The 21,807-nt window shown below is 53.0% G+C and overlaps 1 protein-coding gene across 1 annotated transcript; it reads right to left on the reverse strand.

The window, feature by feature from the left end:
- Positions 1-541: 541 nt before the first annotated feature.
- Positions 542-21,131, reverse strand: Myh7 (myosin heavy chain 7). Its single transcript, XM_055615863.1, has 38 exons — positions 20,931-21,131; positions 20,515-20,658; positions 19,896-20,052; positions 19,774-19,801; positions 19,138-19,246; positions 18,962-19,054; positions 18,808-18,871; positions 18,355-18,453; positions 18,027-18,130; positions 17,302-17,440; positions 17,091-17,209; positions 16,840-16,989; positions 16,362-16,532; positions 15,280-15,589; positions 14,937-15,004; positions 14,544-14,631; positions 13,656-13,773; positions 13,392-13,515; positions 12,994-13,130; positions 12,477-12,732; positions 11,495-11,737; positions 11,193-11,369; positions 10,048-10,193; positions 8,750-8,840; positions 7,649-8,038; positions 7,361-7,487; positions 7,076-7,194; positions 5,684-5,880; positions 5,001-5,184; positions 4,685-4,850; positions 4,389-4,513; positions 3,576-3,884; positions 3,130-3,333; positions 2,909-3,034; positions 2,526-2,801; positions 1,434-1,529; positions 1,193-1,327; positions 542-660 (listed from the first exon to the last, which is right to left on the reverse strand). Exons 1-38 carry the CDS (start codon positions 21,129-21,131, stop codon positions 643-645), a joined length of 5,808 nt encoding a protein of 1,935 aa, XP_055471838.1. The 3' UTR covers positions 542-642.
- Between the last annotated feature and the right edge of the window lie 676 nt (positions 21,132-21,807).

Consider the following 21,807-nt stretch of genomic DNA (forward strand, 5'->3'; position numbering starts at 1 on the left):
TCAGAGGTTAAGAGCACTGGCTGTTCTTCCAGAGGTCCTGAGTTCAATTCCCAGCAACCACATGGAGGCTCCTAACTATCTATAATGAGATTTGGTGCTTTCTTCTAGCATGCAGGCAGACATTCAGACAGAACATTGTATACATAATAATAAATAAATCTAAGAAAGAAAGAAAGAAAGAAAGAAAGAAAGAAAGAAAAGAGAAAGAAAGAATGAATGAATGAATTGCTATATAGGTGTGATAGATGGGCTTAGTGTTCCAGGTGAGTTTCCAGGCTTCTTTAAATCTTTTTTTCAAGCTGACAGGCCTGGGCCTGGGGGAGGGCAGAAGGGAGAGGTGTCTCTTCTTGCTGTGTTCTGCTGGAGGGGGATCCATGGACCGGTGTTGAACCCGGAAGGCTCAGACCTTCATAGAGTCCATGAGGTTTGGGGGGGGGCTTTGCCTTTGAAGCTGCCCCATTTCTACTAAGCCCCGCCTCCCCACCCCAGAGCCCCAGGGTTGCATGTCAGTAAAGAAGACTCTCGAGGCAGCATCTTGACTTCAAGAAAATTTGCTTTATTCTGCTTCCACCTAAGGGATTGTTTCAAAGGCTCCAGGTCTGTGAGCTTCATGGTCACCCTTAGGGTTGGGCAGCTCAAGATCTACTCCTCATTCAGGCCCTTTGGAAATAAAACAAGGTCCAAATTAGCGCTGGGGAGGCCAGCATCTGGGACAGAAACTGAAGTTGCAACTAGGGTATCTATCTGGTAAGTGGGGACCCTTGTATGGAGGGGTTCCCTGTGTAGGCACGGATGTGTTTCCAGGGGAGGGAGAAAGGTCTTGAGAAAAGGGCTCCTGAGCAGGCTGGAGAGATGCCGCCTCTGTAAGATCAACACAGCGGTTGGGATATTCTTTACATGTTTGAGTTTCAAGGTTAGGAGACAAAATAAAGTGGGAAATAGAAGCAGGTAGTTAGAGGGAAACTAGATCTAACGATGGATAGAAATTGGGGCTGCGTAGGGTTTCTGACGCCTCCTGATCTGGGCTTCCCAGAATCACTAAAGATGAGATCACAGAGAACCTCAGATATCACCTTAGCCTCTGGGGCTTTGTGGTCCAACTTGGGACTAAGTGAAATGGTGTTGTCTGAGGGGACAGAGAAGTTGTGCCTGCTGTGGGAGGTGACAAGGGAGGTCCAGGGGAGGAACCCACCTTGGCACCAATGTCCCGGCTCTTGGCCCGCAGCTTGTTGACCTGGGACTCGGCGATGTCCGCCCTCTCCTCCGCCTCATCCAGCTCGTGCTGCACCTTGCGGAACTTGGACAGGTTGGTGTTGGCCTGCTCCTCCTGTGAGCAGATAGAGGGGATGGGTAAGAGGCCTCTTATCCCTCCAGTCTGGGGACCAGCACCCTGTGTCCCTCCTCCTGGCTTCAACCCCAGCGGGGTCACTCACCGCCTCCTCGGCCTGCCGTTTGTAGGCCTTCACCTTCAGCTGCAGCTTGTCCACCAGGTCCTGCAGTCGCAGAAGGTTCTTCCTGTCTTCCTCTGTCTGGAGGTCAGGGGAGGGTCAGAGGTGAGAGGGCACAGCCCTGGGAGGCAGCGCCCTACCCCCGTTTGTCTTCTTCACCCCCAACGCTACATTCTGAACCGATGGCACTCTCTGGCCCCCACAGAATGTTCAAATTTGCTTATAATTTCTCACCCAAGGAACATCTCTTTTTGAGAAAGAGACTCTATGCAGCCAGGCTAGTCTCAAACACATGATCCTCCTGCCTCGGCTTCCTGAGTATTGGGATCATAGGCAGGCACCACTAAACTCACTTGGAATGTGAGTATGTTAAGTAGCTCCATAAAGAAAGAACCCAGCGAGCTAATGGGTGTCCTAAAAGGGTGCAGTGATTTATGTACACTGTCCCAGGAAGCAGGCTCCCGAAGGCCCTGGAACAGCACGAAGCATAAGCCCGCGGGCTCTGGGCCCAGCATGTGCTGGGAGCAACTCTGGGATTGTGAGCATGATGAGCATGATGGAATTTCCTGGGCTGCAATGCGCTGACGCAAACTTGATCTAGGCTAAGGACAAAGAGTGCTTGGAGGGTGTAGCGTGCTAGACTGAAACACAAACAAATTCTAACAGAGAGTCTAGCTCTAAAAAGCACTACAGAGAGCTGGGTGGGTCTATACTGCCCGGGGACCTCAACAGTTTCGAGACTCATGTGAATGGCTTTGGTGTGTCTGCCAGCAAGCCTGGCTATAAATTCTCATCCAGGGAAGGGCATTGCTGCTTGAAGCTGTGCCTGTCTAGAGCAGCGTATCTCTGGTTGATAGGCTGAGGGTGTGTATCAAGGTGGAACACACTGGCTATAAGGCTCAGCTGTGGCCCTCTGGGCCAGGGGACAAGAGTTGGCCATGATAGCGCAGAGTGGAAGGACATCTAGGGCCCGCACACGCCAACTCTGGCTAGGAAGAGGTAGCAAAGCCTCTCTGTTCCCCACGGTTGCTTGTCACTGTGGCTTGTGCAAGGGCTGTGATCACATACTGCCCCGACCTGGTAGGTGAGCTCCTTGATGCGCCTCTCGCTCTTCCTCATGCCCTTCACTGACTCGGCATTGCGCTTCTGCTCAGCCTCCAGCTCATTCTCCAGCTCCCGCACCCGGGCCTCCAGCTTCTGCAGCTGCTTCTTGCCGCCCTTGAGGGCGATCTGCTCGGCCTCGTCCAGCCGGTGCTGCAAGTCCTTGATGGTCTGCTCCATGTTCTTCTTCATGCGCTCCAGGTGGGCGCTGGTGTCCTGCTCCTTCTTCAGCTCCTCGGCCATCATGGCGGCCTGTACAGGGCAGAGGAGGGCACGGGGTCTGCTCAGGCCCTCGTGGGCTCACGGCCCAGGCTAGGGAGACGCTGGTGCGGAGTGGGTAGGCCGGGTAGGGGACTCACGTCCGTGATGGCCTTCTTGGCCTTCTCCTCTGCATTCCTACACTCCTGCACCGCCTCCTCCACCTCAGTCTGGAGCTGGGACAGGTCTGCGTCCATCTTCTTCTTCTGGTTGATGAGGCTGGTGTTCTGGGAGGAGAGCAGACAGAGCAGGGCATCTCCAAGGGGCTCCTTCCCCCGCCGTCCACTGAGCTCAGGACTGCACAGGGCGCCCTCCCTCTCACCTGCGAGTGCAGCAGCTGCACCCGCTCGCTGGTCTCAATCAGCTCCTGCTCCGCCAGCTTCCGGGACCGCTCCGTCTGCTCCACCACCGCCCGCAGCTCCTCCAGCTCTGCCTGCAGCAGGTTGTTGCGCCTCTCCACGATGGCGATGTTCTCCTTTAGGTCGTCATTGGCCCGGACGGCGTCATCCAGCTGGATTTGAGTGTCCTGAGGATGAGAAAAATGAGTGTAAGCTAGGAAGCCGGCCGGGATGCCTCCACAAGGCTGTCACCTAGGATTGGATGTGGACGGAAAGTCCGCTGTGGTGGCTCAGGGTTGGCCTGTCAGGTCTCTGTATTATGACGGTGTGACGAGACAGAGCTAGGGCCCCTACCGTCTAATTAGCCTGTGGAGAAGCCAGTCCCTTCTCTGGGTGAGGTGGCCTCCTGTCTCCAGAAGTCTTTGAGTACCTTCAGCAAACTCTGGAGGCTCTTCACTTGTTTCTGGGCCTCGGCAGCCATGCGGTTGGCGTGACTGAGCTGGATCTCCATCTCGTTGAGGTCGCCCTCCATCTTCTTCTTCACCCGCAGGGCCTCGTTGCGGCTGCGCGTCTCCGCATCCAGGGAGGTCTGCAGGGAGTCCACCACCCGCAGGTGGTTGCGCTTGGCCTGCTCCATCTCCTCATCCTTCTCTGCCAGCTTCCGTTCGATCTCGGCCTTGATCTGGTTGAACTCCAGCTGGGCGCGGAGGATCTTGCCCTCCTCGTGCTCCAGGGAGGCCTGGAAAGGACGTGGGGAAAAGGTTTTGCAGGCAATAGTCAGAGTCCAGGGAGGAAGCAAGGGTCTGTCTAGGAACCATGGTACAGAGAGAGTTCAGGAATGCTATACATGACTCAGTCAGAGATGCAGAGGAAGAAAACGAGCGTGTGTAAAAGAGAGGCAGGAAAGCAAGCTGAAGAAAAGGCAATGCTGACTCCCAGGGGGGCCGAGGAAGCCAGCTTTGAAGACAAAGAGGAGAATGAAGTGTTGCCAGGGAAACAGGCAATCAAGCACAAAGTGTAAAAAACACAGGCAGAGGTGGAAAGAGGAATGAGTGGAAATAAGAACCCCCCCAAGATGCAATAAATAAAATGTTTGCGTGAGGAAGTTGAGTGACCTTGAATTCATCTGACATTGACAAATGTTTCCTGGGTGCCTGCTATGTCCAGCATCATCCTAGGCCCTGGCCGTGGGCCAGTGTGGAGGAAAACAGGGAAGATGGGAAGATGGAAGCAGGGACCCCACCTCAGCCTCTTCCAGCGCAGACTGTAGCTCTAGCTTTTCAGCCTCCAGTTGCTTTCGGATCTTCTCCAGTTCATGGATGCTCTTTCCGGTGGAGCCCAGCTGCTCAGTCAGGTCTGAGATCTCCTCTGTGGGGGCACATAGCGACTCAGTCAGGAATTTCTGCAGTCTCAGTGGGGTGGGGACATGTTTCTTTGTCTGGACTACCGCTGGGACCCTCAGGCACCAGGACATGGGCCTTCCCGTCCCGCGGCCCTTCCCCATCCCCGTGGCCCTCCCCCGCCCCTCAGCCGGCCCACCCTGGAGGTTTTTGTTCTCCCGCTTGAAGGTCTCCAGGTGCTCCAGGGACTCCTCATAGGCATTTTTGAGCTTGAAGAGCTCCGTGCTCAGCGAGCGCGCCTCCTTCTGCGACGACTCCAGCTCCGACTGTGACTCCTCATACTTCTGCTTCCACTCGGCCAGGATCTGTCAGGGACAGAGCACGCCGTGTCCAGAGCTGCCCGGCCCCTCTCCTGGACTCATCCTCCTCTCCTGCCTCCTAGGAGAATGCCCTGGCCTCGAGGGGGCACTGACCCCACCAGCTCCACCACCTCCGCAGCCCCACCATGAGCCGACCTTGTCAAAGTTCCTCTGCTTCTTGTCCAGGGCCGCGGCGGCGGCATTGGAGCGCTCCACGTCCACCATCAGGTCCTCGATCTCGTTCTGCAGCCTGTGCTTGGTCTTCTCCAGGGAGGAGCACTTGGCGTTGACGGCCTCCACTGCCTCCTCTGCGTCCTGAAGCCTCTGGGCCAGCTTCTTCCTGCGGCGGGGGAAGTGGAGAGGGTGGCGGGGTAGAAGGGGACAGGGAGAATGGAGGAGGTAGAGGTAGGTGTGGACACGAGGAAAACGTGAGCCTTTCAGAAGACTATCCTTGACAACTGAGAGGCACTCAGAAAAGCCTAAGGACAGGCTCCCGGAGGCTGAGAGCTTGGCAGGCAGATCTTGGTAGCTGAGCGTGAGGACATCTAGTACCTGGGAGGACCATGAGGCCTTGTCCTTCTCGGCTGCAGCCGCTATTCTCTACAGCACCCTACCCCAGGCGGGAGCACTCGGCCCTCAGACAAACCTTTTGTTCGTCTTATATTCGGATGAGAAACATAACGCGAGCAAAAAGCTTCCCTGAGAGGAGCAGGAGGTGGGGCTGGGCAGGGCCCTCCTGCACTGTCACATACTACCCAAGAGTCCCCTGTGTGTGGTCTACTGAGCATCAGGCTGGGATGCAGGGGAGCCTCGGCGAGGGCTGGCTGCCCAGGACTCACTTGGCCTCCTCCAGCTCCTCCGTCCTCTGTATGGCGTCCGTCTCATACTTGGTCCTCCACTGGGCCACCTCTGAGTTGGCCTTGGACAGGACACGCTGTAGCTCGGCCTTGGCCTCCGTCTCCTCCTCATACTGTTCCCGCAGCAGGTCGCAATCATGCCGGGCTGACTGCAGCGCGTGGGCCAGGGCGTTCTTGGCCTGGGAAGAGGCGAGTGGGTCACTTTCTCCATACAGCCACCCCTGCCATCCCTTTACCCCAGTCTCAACATGCTCAGTTGGCCATATCTGCTTCTAAGTCTCCAGTGAACCTGGCGTGGTGTCCCGAGCAAGAATGTCCCTAATAGTAAAGCAGTGACACACTGCTCACAACGCCCTTGTGCCCGCCGCTCAGTGGCTCAGTGCTCCCCGCAGCAGATCTTACCACTCACTGTCTCCCCTAAGATCCCCACAGACGTAGGTCGGTACCGAGCTTTGGGATCTCTGGGTATTTGTTCATGCCTTTGGAGGCCTGAAGTCAACCCTGGGTCTCATTTCACAGACACTGCCCACCGTATTTTCTGAGACGAGGTCTGTCCCTGAGACCTAAGCAGCACTAATTTGGCTGGGCTGGCTGCTGGAGCTCCTTGTCTCTGCCCTCCCAGCGCTGAGATTACAAGTGCGCCATGCCCAGCTTTTTACATAGCTGTTGGGGACTGAACTCAGGTCCAACCATCTTCGTGCTCTCGCAGCAAAGCACTTCACTGACTGAGCTCTCTCCCCAGTCCTAGCCCTGGGATTAAGGACTCATCTCTTTTTAATAAACTCAGTCCTGTGCTGGAAATAGGCTCCAGCTTACTTTTCTTCTCCTGCCTTCAAATTGCTCTCATAATTCTGGGACCCTTGTATGCAGTCCCTGCACCCCAGATATCTGCACTCAAGAAGGCCAAAACCTGATCAGTGGTTCTCAACGCTCCCAATGCCCTGACCCTTTAATACCAGTTCCTCACGTTGCGGTGACCCCCAACCATAAATTTACTTTCGTTACTACTTCACAGCTGTAATTTTACTAACTGTTATGAATCGTATGATATGCAGGATATCTGATATGTGACCCCGGTGAAAGGGTTGTTCAAAAAGGAGTCTCGACCCACAGGTTGAGATCCACTGCCTTAGATGTTTTTCCTCTCTGACTCCTCACCCCCACCCCAGCAAGGCGGCATGAGGGCCAAAGGCCTCTCTCAGCCTGGGGAACAGATTTAAAAGACACTTAGTAAAGTCTGTGTTGTTATTTTGTTTTACATTTTGTACAGAACTTTGGACCAGACAAGCCTTACTCTTAGGGAAGAAAGAGATGCAGACTCAAGGCCAGTTGGTGCATTGCATGCTGGGGCCAGGCACTGAGTCCAGGCCTCACCTTGACCTCCTCCTCCAGCTGCCTCTTGAGGTCCTCCAGCTGCTGGGTATAGGTGAGCTTGCCTCGTGTCAGCTGAGAGATCAGCGCCTCCTTCTCATCCAGCTGCCGGGACAGCTCCCCTGGGGAAGCACCAAGGTACCTTCAACCTCTCTCCACCCTTAACCTTTTCCCTAAGCCTTAGGCCCCCTTCTCTGGACAGACTGTGGGTATGTGAGGAGCCATGTACACCCATGGTTGGGGTGGCTCAGGAGGTTGGGGCCCATGAAGCGCCAGCCCTGGTCTCACCATTCTCTGTCTGCAGCTTAGCCCGCTGGCTGGTGAGGTCATTGACAGAACGCTGGGTCTCCTCAGCCTTGCTTCGGTGCTCATTCATCTGGTCTTCCAAGGTCCGGCACATCTTCTCCAGGTTAGCCTGAGAGAGGAAAAAGTTATATATAGAGTAGGTGCGGGAAGAGAGTAAAATGGAGCAAGAATTGCAGTTAAAGAAGAAAATGAGCCATCGAGGAAGGAAGGAGATAAAAAGCAAAGGCAGACGGAGGGAATTAGAGGAGGGAAGCAGCCGGGAGGGCCCACCTTGGCCTTGATGATCTGCTCCATGTTGGAGGTGACGTCATCCAGCTCCAGCTTGAACTCGCTCTTCTCCTTCTCCAACTTCTGCTTCACCCGCTGCAGGTTGTCTATCTGCTCGCCCAGCTCGGCCACACTGTCGGCGTGCTTCTTGCGCAGGGCCGCGGCCGTGGCCTCGTGCTGCAGAGTGGCCTCCTCCAGGTCCCGCCGCATCTTCTGGAACTCGGCCTCGCGCTTCTTGTTCATCTCGATCTGCACAGATGTGGCCCCGCCGGCCTCCTCCAGCCTCTCACTGATCTCCTCCAGCTCCCGGGACAGGTCGGAGCGCAGCTTCTCTACCTTGGCTCGGGCTGTGCGCTCGGCTTCCAGCTCCTCCTCCAGCTCCTCGATGCGTGCCTAGCCAGGGACACGGGGCTTCAGACCTGCTTCCTGGACCCCTCGACTGAGGCCCCCCACCTCGGGTTCTAAGAGACCCCTGGCCTATGGAGAGCAGCAAGCAAATTTTATGTACTCCTGGAGAGGTGAGCATAGAAGGACCTGGGGAAGGTGGCTTGCACAACCCAGTCAGCCTTCCAACTAGGCTTGGGCACTGCGAGTTCTCTTTATTAGAAAGAAACAGCTGGATCTCTTGGAGAAGGACAAAGACATCTGTGTTTTCATGGGTTTTTCGAGGCAGTTTAGTGGCGAGAAAACAGCAAAAGTCTAACTGAGAAAACCACACCTATCTGATAAAACAGCCTGCTGTAGGGGAAAGAACCATGAAGGCTTCAGGGACCTTGAAGGTCACCAGGTGACAGGATGGGCATGGAGACCCAGAGGTTTGCAGTGGAACTCCACAATCTCTTGACTAGACAGAGCTGAGACAGAAAACCAGGAGTTCTGCCCAGTAAACCTTGTGTTCGTTGTCCGCATCTGCCCCTAAGGCCTCCCAGGCTTTCTGTATCTTCCTGGGATCATATAAAGCCCCACAGGGAGACTTGCTCATTTTGTCTCCTTTCATGGACATGAGGTTCTGGGATGCAGGGATAGCATAGGCTCCAGGGGGACCCAGGGAAGCTGAGAACCAGCCAGGGTTGGCATGCTCAGCTGGATTCCCCCCACAATTACCTGAAGCTCTTTGAGCTTCTTCTGCAGCTGGCTGCCCAGGGCCTGCTCATCCTCAATTCTGGCATTGAGTGCATTTAACTCAAAGTCTTTTCTGTAGGGAAGAAAGAGGGTGAGATGGGAGGCCACGTAGGCACCTGGAGTATCCGACCAGAGGCTATAAAACAAACAAAGTTGCAGGAGGGAAAATACTTCCAAGAGTGATTTAGAATGTTCAAAGAGTAATGTCTGATGTCGGATTCAAGTCCAGTGAGAATGTAATGGAAAAGCCCTGCGGCAGAGTGGCAGGGCTGTGCTGTGGAATTGTCCCCTCTTTAACCCATGTTTTCACATCTGTGAAGTGATGGTGCTGGTGGCCTTAGGCCACTCCGCCACCTCTTTCTGTTATTGGTGTATATTCGATGTACGTAGTGCTGGGTTTCATAAAGACAGGGTCTCACAACTAGATCATGCCCTTTGACCATACTCCTTCCCTCGCTCCTCATTAGCCTTCCCAGCCTTATCTATCTCTTTGGTGAAGGAGGACTACAGACATCCTCTCTGTAAGGGTTTTGAGGAGGGGCTGGAGAGGTGGCTCAGCAGTTGAGGGTACTGCTCTTCCAGAGGAAGCAAGATCAGTTCTCAGCAGTCACATCATGCAGCTCACAACCACCTGTTAGCTGAGCTCCAGGGGATCTGATGCCCTCTTCTGACTTCTGGGGGCACTGCACACACACACACACACACACACACACACACAAACACACACACACTCACACTTAAAATATAAAAGAAAAGGACCATTAGGGCCATATGTAATTCATCCATTCACTCAACAAACTCTGTGCCTAGGGAAGAGTGAAGACTCCTATGCTGAAGTACTGTAAGAGCCTCAAATACCAAAACATGTTTTTGCAACTCGTTATTCCCCAAGTTTGCGTGAGTACCTTTTGGAAAGACTTGTAATAAAGACTGGGACTAGAGGCTACCTGGAAAAAGAAATAGCCAAATCCCTTCATTTATGAAAAAATAGATCAATTTCTTCGAGGTTCAATATGCTTTCTGGAAAAACAAAAACAAAACAAAACAAAACAAACCAGAAAGAAGACTTCCCTGGGAGGCTTCTGTGTGCGGCCTTCCTCCCTGTCTGGCTGAGTGCTCACAAAGAAAGCAAGCCTTTGTTTTCACCTCTCCAGGGGCCTAGCAGGGACAAGGGCCTTGAGGGATCCCAGTGAAACTCTTGGCTGGGGACGACCTTGGAGCATCCATTGCCTCTCAGGATGGCCCCGGGTCAGCTGGTACTGGGCTAAGCTGGGCCGTACTTTTTAAGTCGCTCATCCAGCTGTTGCTTGTCGTTTTCCAGGTCCATGATGCTCTCCTGGGTCAGCTTCAGGTCACCCTCCAGCTTCCGCTTTGCTCGCTCCAGGTCCATCCGCACCTTCTTCTCCTGCTCCAGGGATCCCTCCAGCTGGTGGAGAGACGCACGGGTCATGTACCCTGAGGTAGGACATCCTGACCTGGGTTTGGTTAATCTGTGTTTTAGAGAATCTAGGACTTTGGAAATGTCCCTAGAAAGGACCAGTGTTTCCAGGAAACTGTGAGAATGTCTAGAATGAAAGGTTTGCTCAATAGATATTTTATGAATGAATGAATGAATGAATGAATGAATGAATGAATGAATGTGGGATAAGATTCCAAAGCCGTAACGATTCATTCATCATCCTGTAAGTACCTACTGGTTCCAGGCTCTGTGCAGGGCACTGAAGACACAGAACTGAGCAAACTCAAGTTCCCATGTGAAGGGAGCACTTAGACCCACGGCTGAGACAGATGCTTGGGTTATTAGAGCAGAATGGTAAGGGGTTCCACGGACACACACACACACATGAGGTCACTCCTGATCAGACTCTGCACAGATCCTCTGCAAAGAGCCTAACAGTTAACCAAAGAGACACATAATGGTCTCATGAGATAAACCTCGAAACTCTGTGGTCAGAGATAGAATTACATGGGTGTAAATGTTTAACTTTAAGCATTAATTAAATAAAAAGCCAGCTCTGGCCGGGCATGGTGGTCTGTGCCTTTAATCCCAGCATTCAGGAGGCAGAAGCAAGTGGATCTCTGTTGAGCTGGAGGCCAGCCTGGTCTTCAGAGTGAGTTTCAGGACAGCCAAGGCTACATAGAGAAACTCTGATTCAAAACCACAAAATCAAAATCAAAACGAAACAAAAAAAGCCACCTCTGTTCTTGATGGTAACAGTGAGATTAGATACATTATTTGACATTGATAACCCTCATGCTTTCTATACCCCAGTTTTATTCTGGGAAGGTATCAGGCTATGCACTTTCCAATGTCCTCCAGCACCCCCACCCAAACACACACACACACACACACACACACACACACACACACACACACCTCTCTCAATACAGGACAGGATAAACCCATCCTATCCAGTCCACTTACATCATCCACCTGCTGCTCCAGCTTGACCTTGGCCTTGGTCAGTGTGTTGACCTTGTCTTCCTCGGCCTGAAGGTCATCCAGGGCCTGCTGGTGGGCCTCTTGCAGAGCTTTCTTCTCCTTTGTCAGTTTGACAATGATCTCATCCAGCCCAGCCATCTCCTCTGTCAGGTTTTTCACCTGCAAAGCAAACATCTCGCATTCCCTTCAAGTCAAAGGACACCCTCCTTGGAGACACCTAGGAGAACCCCCATCCTACAACAAGGAAGGCACTGTGGTTTGGAGCCCGAGGGAGTCGGCCTCACCTTGTTCTCTGTTGCATGCTTCTCCTTCTCCACCTTGGCCAGCGTCAGCTCCAGGTCGTCAATGTCCCTCTTGAGCTCCGAGCACTCATCTTCCAGCTTGCGCTTCTTGGCAGTGAGCTCAGCGTTCATCTCCTCCTCATCCTCTAGCCTCTCGGTCATCTCCTTCACCTTGGCCTCCAGCTGGATCTTGTTCTTGATCAGCTGGTCGCAGCGCTCCTCCGCGTCAGCCAAGTTGTCTTGTTCCTGGGGAAAGAAACAGAGAGGGAGGCTGGTCAGAGGAGACAGGCCCTTGTCCTCTCAGGTGCTAGAATGGAGAGGTGCATCACCCAGACGGGAGAGGGACCCCAGCTTGTTCTGAAGAGCTGAAGGAGGCTACGGAGGGAGGTTTACAATGGTATGGTGGGGAGAGGAGCACAGGAGGGAACTCAAAGTCTTCACACAGCTTTTTTTCTCTAGTCTCCTCACTTGAAGGAACTGCATTTGCCAATGTCACACACACTGGATGTTAACCTATGAGACAGGTGGGTCGATTGCTGTCTAAAGTGAAGAAATGCAGGCTCAAAGATGATTACTAGTTTTCCCTAGGATCTCTCTCTCTCTTTCTCTCCCTCTCTCAATATGTGTATGTACACATATATATACTTTTGAGACAGGATCTCTTACAGCCCAGGCTTTCCTTGAGCTCAGTCTGTAACCATGCTGACCTTGAACTCCTGATTCTCTGATTCTCTTGCCTCCATCTCCTGAGTGCTGGGATGACAGGTGTGTGCCACCATACATGGCTAAGCCTGTGTATTTAAAAGGGAACCCTTTTTGCCTTTTCTCCTTCTGGGGACCAGTTTGGAGGCCTTTGGGAGTGAACTCCCAGAATCCTCAGCCTGTGAGTGACAAGGTGGTACACTCCCAGTCAGAGAGAGCTCCGGGATTGTGGGTGGTATGGTCAAAGCACACAGAGGAGCTAACAATGACTTCGTGGCCTCACCGCCTGCACTTGGAGCTGCAGATCGTTCTTCTCCTGCAGCAGGGACACCATCTTCTCCTCCAGCTCCTTGCGGCGAGCCTCAGACTTCTCTAGAGCATCTTTGACTCGCGCAAACTCCTCCTTCATGTTGGCCATCTCCTTCTCAGTCTCGGCGCTCTTCAGCAGTGGCTTGATCTTGAAGAAGAGCTTCATCCACGGCCAATTCTTGACCCCCATGAAGGCCCGGATGTTCCACTGGATTATCAGCAGGGAGTCTCTGCAGGCATGATAAGAGGAGTGATATGAGGGCTTCTCCTGTTCCTTCTCCTTTGAGGCCCTTATTCCTAGCCGAAACCCCCTTTCCTTCATCTACCTCACCCTGCCTGAGGCCTTCAAATGCTAAGGACCATCTTGTGTTCATAAGATTCCCTCCTACTGAGCTCCTCCTGTTGGGCCCACTGAAGTCTTTCTCTTGACACTGTCACTGAATCAGCCTGGACCTCAGGAGGACGAGGGACCTCCTTTAAAGGTCCCTCACCTGCGTTCCAGCAGCTTCTTGAACTCCATTCTGGAAAGCACACCGCGGGACTGGGCCTGGATTCTGGTGATGATGCGGCTGAGTCTCTCATCGCGCATCTCCTCCAGCAACCCCAGCAGCCCCGCCTTGAAGAACACCTGCAGAGAAGGCGTTTTGGTATGACCAGAATGGGGTATGAGAGGAAAAGCGCTGGGCATCTGGGGACAACTGAGGGGAGAAGTGGAAGGAGGATGCCATTGGCAGCCAGAGATGGGGTGGGAAAGTGGTTCTGGGAGTGGAGAGGTGGCACCTAAGTTCAGAGATATCCCCTGTGATGACTGGTAAGAGGTGAGAGGAAAAGATGAAGAACCAAGGGGAAAGGGATGTCTTTAACTAATTTGTCTCTTTCCTTTCCTCACCTTGGTGTGGCCAAACTTGTACTGGTTGTGGTCAATGTCCAGGGAGCTCAGCAGCTTCTCAGCCCCTTTCCTGCTATCAATGAATTGCCCCTCGGGGATGGCTGCTGGGTTCAGGATGCGATACCTTGGGAGGGAAGTTCTCACAGTCATTTGCATCCTGTGTGGGTCCGCTCCGCCCACAGAACCCCAGGGCCACCGCAGACCCCCACTCCCAGTGAGGCAGCCCACCCCTGGCTCCCTGCGCCCTGGAGGCCCCTTACCCACCTCTGCCGGAAGTCCCCATAAAGGATGCGGTTGGGGAAGCCTTTCCTGCAGATGCGGATGCCCTCCAGCACGCCGTTGCACCGCAGCTGGTGCATGACCAGGGGGTTGTCCATGACCCCTGGGGCAGCAGGGAGGAGAGGCGATTGGGGAGAATGCTAAACTAACCCTGAGTCCTCTGCGCTCTCATCCTGGCTCTGGCACACATATCCGCTTACTTCAGCAAGTCAGGCAGGCCATAACAAATTTGTCTCATTTCCCTCCCTGCAGACACACTTCTAATAGTGATCAAAAGATTTTTCTCATTTATTATTATATAACTTATACTTGTTATCATGAGTGGTTTTAGGACAGATGTATCTGTTATTCTAGGTGGGTGAGCTAAGAAATTAAGTGACTTGTGGGTCACTGAGCTAACTGAAATCTCAGCCAGACTCTGAACCTGGGTTTCCTGATATTTTGTTTCTTATGGTTTAAAAGTAGGTAGACATATAGCTGGCCGTGGTGGCACACGCCTGTAGTCCCAGCACTCAGGAGGCAGAGGCAGGTGGATCACTGTGAGTTCAGGCCTGGTCTACAGAGTAAATCCAGGACAGCCAAGGCTACACAGAGAAACCGTGTCTCAAAAACAAAACAAAACAAAACAAAACAAAACAAAACAAACAAACAAAACAAAAACAAAAATCAAAAAACAAACAGACATTCCTTATATGTGTCATTAGGGGGTGTAATTCACTCATGAGGCGATATCCATAAAAGCGCCTGACACACTACCCTGGTGACACTGGGAAGGGTAGTCTGGGAGTGGACTGTGACTTGGAGGTCACTCGGAAGGTGCTGTCTCCGGGAGAGCACGCGCTCAGACAGGACAACTCAAATTCCGGCGCTCACCTGGAGACTTCGTCTCATTGGGGATGATGCAGCGAACAAAGTGGGGGTGTGTGGAGCGCAGGTTTGTCATGAGTTTGTTCAGGTTTTCCTGAGGCCGGAAAAGAGGAAGAAATAAAAAGCGAAGGGGAAGAAGGAAATGGAAGGAAAGGGTAGAGAGGACGAAGAGAACAGAGGGAGCCAGGAGATGAAAGGTTGCTGGGGAGGACACCAGTGAAGAGAGGTTGGTGACAGGGGAGAAGAGAGCGGTGAGATAGGAAACAAGATTAGAGGCTAGGAGATGGACAAAGACATGACCGGGGGGAAAGGGTCAAGAGTGAACCGGGAGGATCGGGGACTGAGGGACCAGAATGAACGAGGAGCCACGGTCGGCTGGGGCTGGACACACTCACTCACCCTGTGCAGAGCGGACACAGTCTGAAAGGACGAGCCTTTCTTGGCCTTGCCTTTGCCCTTGTCCACAGCTGTGGGAAAGGGAGCCGAGGAAAGCGGCATTAGCGGGCATGCGGGGAGGCAAGGAGCTGAGACCTCAGCCCCTCCTCACATTTTGTCCTTTTTTGGCCACCAGACAAAGGTTTTCAGCGTGGTCGCTTTGGCGTCTCCACCCAGTTCTGTCTCACTGAGCGTATTCCGTATGCCTTACGGAGCTTACCATGACAGGGAAGTGGCAGAATTTTGCAAGGGGCGTGCCCCGGGGCTGCGGCATAAAGCTTAGCGTGCTGACGGCCGAGATACTTACGTGCATCAGCTCCGGCGTAGTTGGCAAATAGGTTGCTGAGCAGCTTGAGGGAGGACTTCTGGTACAAACCCACCACCGTCTCGTTGAGGGGGTCCTTGTTCTTCTGCAGCCAGCCAATAATGTTGTAGTCCACGGTGCCAGCATAGTGTATCAAAGAGAAGTGGGCTTCCTGCTTCCCCTTGATGTTGCGAGGCTTCTGGAAGTTGTTGGACTTGCCCAAGTGGTTGTCATACAGCTTGGCCTTGAAGGTCATGTCCGTGGCCTTGGGGAACATGCACTCCTCCTCCAGGATGGACATGATGCCCATGGGCTGAGAGTGTAGGAAGAGAACCACTGAGTAAGCTTCACTCAGAGATATATTCTCTACGGCAGTATTTGTTCATACATGCCTGAGGGCTATGAAGAGACCAGGCTCGGCTCAAGGAGAGCATCTAGCTACTGTCTGACACCCATCAAGCTTTCCACAGGTGGGGATTTGGGTTGTTGTCAGAGGGACTTTTTTCTCCCCCAAGTCTGGATTTGTGGCTGCCACTGGTGCCTGCATCATGCTCCACCAGCCAGTTCCCTGTAGTGTTGAATTTAAAAATAGGCGCACTAGCCGGGCAGTAGTGGCACATGCCTTTAAGCCCAGCACTCAGGAGGCAGGGGAGAGGGATCTTTGAGTTCGAGGCCATCCTGAACTACAAGATAGCCAGGGCTACACAGAGAAACCTTGCCTTGAAAACCAAAACCAAAACCAAATGGTGCACTCTTATGACCCCCCAAACCACCTTCACATTTCCTGATCCTTGGATGTGTGTAACCCAGAGCCAGTGAACATGCTGGTAAGAAAGCCAACTTCTAGATGCTCTTGTCCTCTAGATGTCTTTCATGTGTCCTGTCTCAAGACCGGGGGAACAGAGCTATCAGCACTCTGTCTCAGATACTCTGGACAACACAGAACTCTGGAGACAGAGCATCGCTTCTGACCCTCAGATTGAACTCCTTCTCAGAAGGGAGATGAGCCCCCACTTTATCTGGAATTCTGAAGTGTCCGGGTAGAGTGTAGATGGAAGGACTCGGGTGCTGGGGAGAGGGCGCACCTTCTCGATGAGGTCGATGCAGGCCTGCAGGTCCATCCCGAAGTCAATGAACGTCCACTCGATGCCCTCCTTCTTGTACTCCTCCTGCTCCAGCACGAACATGTGGTGGTTGAAGAACTGCTGCAGCTTCTCGTTGGTGAAGTTGATGCACAGCTGCTCGAAGCTGTTGAACTGCAGGGGCGCGGCAGCCAGTCAGGCAGGCTGACTGAGGGTCTGGGTGGCTCTCAGGGTCAGCCTAGGGCTGTGCCACACACCTGCCCGAGCCCAGCACAGGCGCGGCTGGTCCCCTCCCAGGTCACAACGGGGAAGGGACAGGTTCTCCTGAGGGCAGGGATAGTGATTGATTCGGTCACTATACACTATACTCTGTGACTGCTATCCTGTGCCTGGCCCATGGCTGGCCCTCCACATGTGACTGAAGGTGGGAGGGGGTGGGAGGGGGACCAGCGGTGTCCCAGGCCAGGGCTCCCAGACTCACATCGAAGATCTCAAAGCCGGCGATGTCCAGGACGCCTATGAAGTACTGGCGCGGCTGCTTGGTCTCCAGGGTTGCGTTGATGCGTGTCACCATCCAGTTGAACATCTTCTCGTACACTGCCTTGGCCAGTGCCCCGGTGGCATATGCCACCTGCAGGGTAGGAGAGAAACCCAGATGAGCCGGACTATTGGTGGGCCATATGCCATGCCATGTTCTCTTCTCCGTTCATTTGTCTTCCAAAGACAACCCACCTGCTGGACATTCTGCCCCTTGGTGACATACTCGTTGCCCACTTTGACTCGAGGGTGGCACAGCCCCTTAAGCAGGTCAGCTGAGTTCAGCCCCATGAGGTAGGCTGATTTGTCAGCCTCTGGAAGGAAAGGGCAGGCGGCGAAGTTAGGACCCGGACGCATGTTCTGCAGACATGGCCCTCTGTGAGCCCAAGGCTTTCTCACTCCTCACCTTCAGTGCCGTCTGGCTCTGCCTGCTCCTCTCTCTGCTTCTGTTTAAACTTCATGTTTCCAAAGTGCATGATGGCGCCTGTCAGCTTGTAAATGGAGTTCTTCTCTTCTGGAGTGAAGCCCAGCACATCAAAGGCGCTCTGTAAGCAGGCCCCACATCAGTGAATCCCGGGAAGGAAGTATGGGTGGTTAATGACATCCGTTGTACGATGGAGAGAGAATTTGAATTTGTCTCCCTAGTCCCTGGAAAGTATGGGGCTCCGAAACCAAAGACAGATGGTCCAAGATCAGGGGCCCCGCCTCATCACTGTGCACTGTCAATGGTCATAGCTGTTCTCCGTGGCTGCTGTGGGCTACCCGCATATGTTCCCAGCCTTTCCACTCACTTCCCTGACTAGGTTTTCATACCTAGTGTGTGCATCTGTCTTCTACCCAACAGCTCATTTCCGCCCCCTAGGATCTGTATGATTCTCCTTCCTGCTTCGGTGTTATTTTAGTTTTTGCCTTTTCTGTCTCTCTGTGCATGGTTCTCAGCACACTGTGGTTTGACAACACCAAATACTGGCCACATCTCAGCATGCCATGTTCACAGGGCACATTCTAGTTCTCCGGGAGGGTTGTGTTGCTTTAAAGAGCAGATAGCAGTGTGTCTTGACTCTGTTCCTACGCTGGCACCATGTGCCACCACAACCTGTCCACCCCCTGGCTGAGTCCTCACATACTTACATCAGTGGCCATGAGCTCTTCAGAGTCATCAATTGAGGCCACAGTTGTCTCTCCTTGGGAGATGAATGCATAATCGTAGGGGTTGTTGGTGATCAGCAGCATGTCTGAGAGTGGGAAGAGTGAGGTTTGGATGTGCCACAAACCCTGGCCTTCCTGGGGGCTTCTGGTTGTTGCACATGTGCCAAGGGGAAGGGCTCAGATACGGCTTGACTTGACTCACAAAACTGAATCTAGCAGTGTCACAGGGCCCAAGGCATACCAACAGAACCCAGCCACAAGCAGAGGGGACCAGGTTGCCATGGAAATAGCTGGCCTTAGTCTGACTCACCTAGAAGCTCAGGCTTTTTATTAGACAGGATTTGGTAGAAAATATGATAATCTCTTTCTGCTTTCAGCTGGAAAATAACCCTGGATTTTTCCAGAAGGTCTGTGAAAGGCAGGTAGAAGGAGGGGGAATGAAAGGTTAGAATGTGGGCACAAAGAAATAATGAAAAAAGAACGTGGAACAAGGCAGGCAAAAGGCAGCAGAAGCGACGGGGTCACACATGGAGGTGGAGGCAGAGACGGGAAAGGAAAAACAGTGTCTTAGAGAAAACTCCCCAAAGAAGCATGCACTGATACCAGACAGAGGAAAAGCCAAAGAAAGCCCAAGGCAAATGTGGAGACACACAGAGACAGAAAGAGCAAGCAGAAATGGGTATTGGGGGAAGAGATTGAGGCCAGACAGTAGGTCCAGGGTGGGCACAGCTTAAATGAACCCCAACAAGTTCATGGAACTTACAAGTCTCTATGTCTGCAGATGCCAACTTTCCAGTTGCCCCAAAATGGATTCGAATGAATTTCCCCTGAAGAGATGGATAGGAGAGGGTGACAATGAGCCTGGGAAAGACTCACATGAAGCCCAAGTCCTGAGTTCAAGATGGAGTATCACTCACAAATCTAGAGGAATTATCATTCCGAACTGTCTTTGCGTTGCCAAAGGCCTCCAGAGCGGGGTTCGCTTGGATGATTTGATCTTCCAGGGTACCCTGCAAGAGGCCAAGGAGGATGGGAGGTCAAGGCTTTGCACTCTTTTTCTGTAATGCAGGCCTGTAGGTGACAGCAGGCCTACCTTGCCTGGGGTCTGGTCTTTCTTGCTGCGGTCCCCAATGGCAGCAATAACAGCAAAATACTGGATGACTCTCTTGGTGTTGACAGTCTTGCCAGCTCCAGATTCTCCACTGTTGTGACAAGCAAAGGCTCAGTAGACAGTAAATAACACTGACTACGGTCAGCAGGCCTCAAGTGAAGAGGGAACTCCTATTCTACTGGGAAGGAGGCATGAGGAGGACTCTGATCAGGAAGCTGTTAGCAAAGGCATGTAGTATCAGGTCAGCAGGCAGGAAGGATGCCACAGTGGACAAGGGGCAATCAGAGGAGAGGGCTGTTGGAAAGAGTAGGTGGGGAGGAAAGATATGATTTCTGAAGGGAAAAATAAGGAAAACGAAGAAGTGAAGACACATGGGCTTTTTCAAATGGGTTTATAGATGAATGAAGAGTTAGAAGACAATGGGCGAAGGAAAGAAGAAAGAAGAAAACGAGAGAAAAATGGAAAGCGGAAAGAAAGAAAGGAACCAAGTAAGGAGTTGGGGGCAAAGATCAGAGAAGAAAGAGAAGTGCCTAGGGTAAAGAGAAAGGACCATAGGGGCATGCAAAAAAGTGTGGGTCCCCCTGGGGCTAGGATTAAGGATTCTGGAGCTATGCTCACGTGATGAGGATGGACTGGTTCTCCCGATCTGGAAGAGAGAAGAGGAGAGGCAGTGGGCTGAGGGAGGAAAGCCCAGGTGAGAGTTCAGGTTGAAGGCACCCAGGTCCGGGCACCAGGCTTACCTGTCAGCATGTACTGATAGGCATTGTCAGAGATGGAGAAGATGTGGGGTGGGGCCTCGCTCCTCTTCTTGCCCCGGTAGGCAGCCACCACTTCAGCATTGTACACTGGCAGCCACTTATAGGGGTTGACGGTGACGCAGAAGAGGCCCGAGTAGGTCTGGGGGTAAGAAAGAGGAAGTGAGCCAGGTGGTGGTGGCACACACCTTTAATCCCAGCACTCGGGAGGCAGAGGCAGGCAGATCTCTGTGAGTTGGGGGCCAGCCTGGTCTACAGAGCAAGCTCCAGGACAGCCAAAGCTACACAGAGAAACCCTGTCTAGAAAAACAAAAAACAAACAAAAAAACAACGAAAACATAAAAAGAGGAAGTGAGTGGTCTGTGACGCATGTCAGGGGTGATTTTCAGAATTAGAGAAAGACCCCAGGAGAGGCGGGAGGCAAAGAAAAAAGTTCCAACTGTGTTTAACTGAGTCATTCCAGTGTAATAACTGAGCCAGAGGCGCAGGGGCCTGTGAAGGGAGCATGCTCCGTGAACACAGAACAGGCAGGGGCCCAGCTTCAGGAGGCTGCTCTTGCCCAGGGAGCCCTAGGTTTTGGGGCACAGATGGGTGCTGCACTCACGTAGATCATCCAGGAAGCGTAGCGCTCCTTGAGATTGTACAGCACGGCCGGCTCGTGCAGGAAGGTCAGCATGGCCATGTCCTCGATCTTGTCGAACTTGGGCGGGTTCTGCTGCATCACCTGGTCCTCCTTCACCGTCACCGTCTGTAACAGCCCACACAGGCCCTGCTGTCAACCTGTGTCCACCCTGCTCTGTCAGCACTGAAGGGCATGGGTTTGGGGATGGTATTTAGTTGAGAAGGGACCAGGAACCGGATGCTGAGAGTAAGGAGGCTCTCTGCAGAGTTTAGACTCCCCATCCTACCCAAAGGACAGGAGACTCGGTGATTATTCTCAGGTGCGCATGCGCGAACCCTCTCCGTGCATCCCTGGTGTAGAGCTCTCGAGTGGCCTTCCACACCAGTACCGGCACCTACCTTGCCATTCTCTGTCTCAGCGGTGACTTTGCCACCCTCTCGAGACACGATCTTGGCCTTGACAAACTCTTCTTTGTCATCAGGCACAAAAACATCTTTCTTGAGGTCGAAGGGCCTGGTCTGCGCTTCCAGCCGCTCCTTCTCAGACTTGCGCAGGAAGGGGGCTGCGGCCCCAAATGCAGCCATCTCTGCATCCGCCATGGCTGAGTCTGAGGGGAGCAGCAGCTGTTACCTAGATGCCTTTCCCCTCCCTGGACGCTCAGCCTTCAGGAGGAGTCACCAGGAAACCCCTTGTTCTTCCAAGCTTACCCCTAAACCAGGAACAGCCTAACAGCTGTGCCAGATGAAGGAGGGAAGTCTATTATTGGTCAAGTTGGGGTACTTTCTAGGAGGGTCTTGGCCTTCTTGTAGGGACAGGACTCTGTCTGCATCTATCTCGGACTGTCAACAGACCCTGCCCCTCACAGGCCATAGGTAAGGCGCTCCTGAAGACCAGGTCATGGTCTTCAAGCAGGCAGAATGGTTGGCTTTGGGCTCCCAGTTTCCCTTTTCCCAGATTCCCACAGCCTTTGGACTTCAGCTTTTCTTACCTTGGTTTCTTAAGCCTGTCTAACAATGAGGAAGTAGGCCCAGGCCTGTAGGAGACCTGGAGAAAGGAACAAGGCTGTGTCAGGCCAGGCAGTGGCCCAACCTGGCTGCTACCCTTCTCTCCTCCCTGGCTCTGTTCCCTAGCACCCACCCGCCTTTACACTGGTCCTGCTCTTCCTTCAGTTTCAAGCTCTATTTCCTTTCTCCCAAAGACTAACAACTTCTGGTGTCTCCGAGCCTTGGTCCTCCGCCCTCAGGGGCTGTTCCACCCTTACCTCTACCCGTCTGG

Source organism: Psammomys obesus, unplaced genomic scaffold (genome assembly GCF_907164565.1).
Source record: "Psammomys obesus unplaced genomic scaffold, mPsaObe1.curated_primary_1811, whole genome shotgun sequence".
NCBI lineage: Eukaryota > Metazoa > Chordata > Mammalia > Rodentia > Muridae > Psammomys > Psammomys obesus.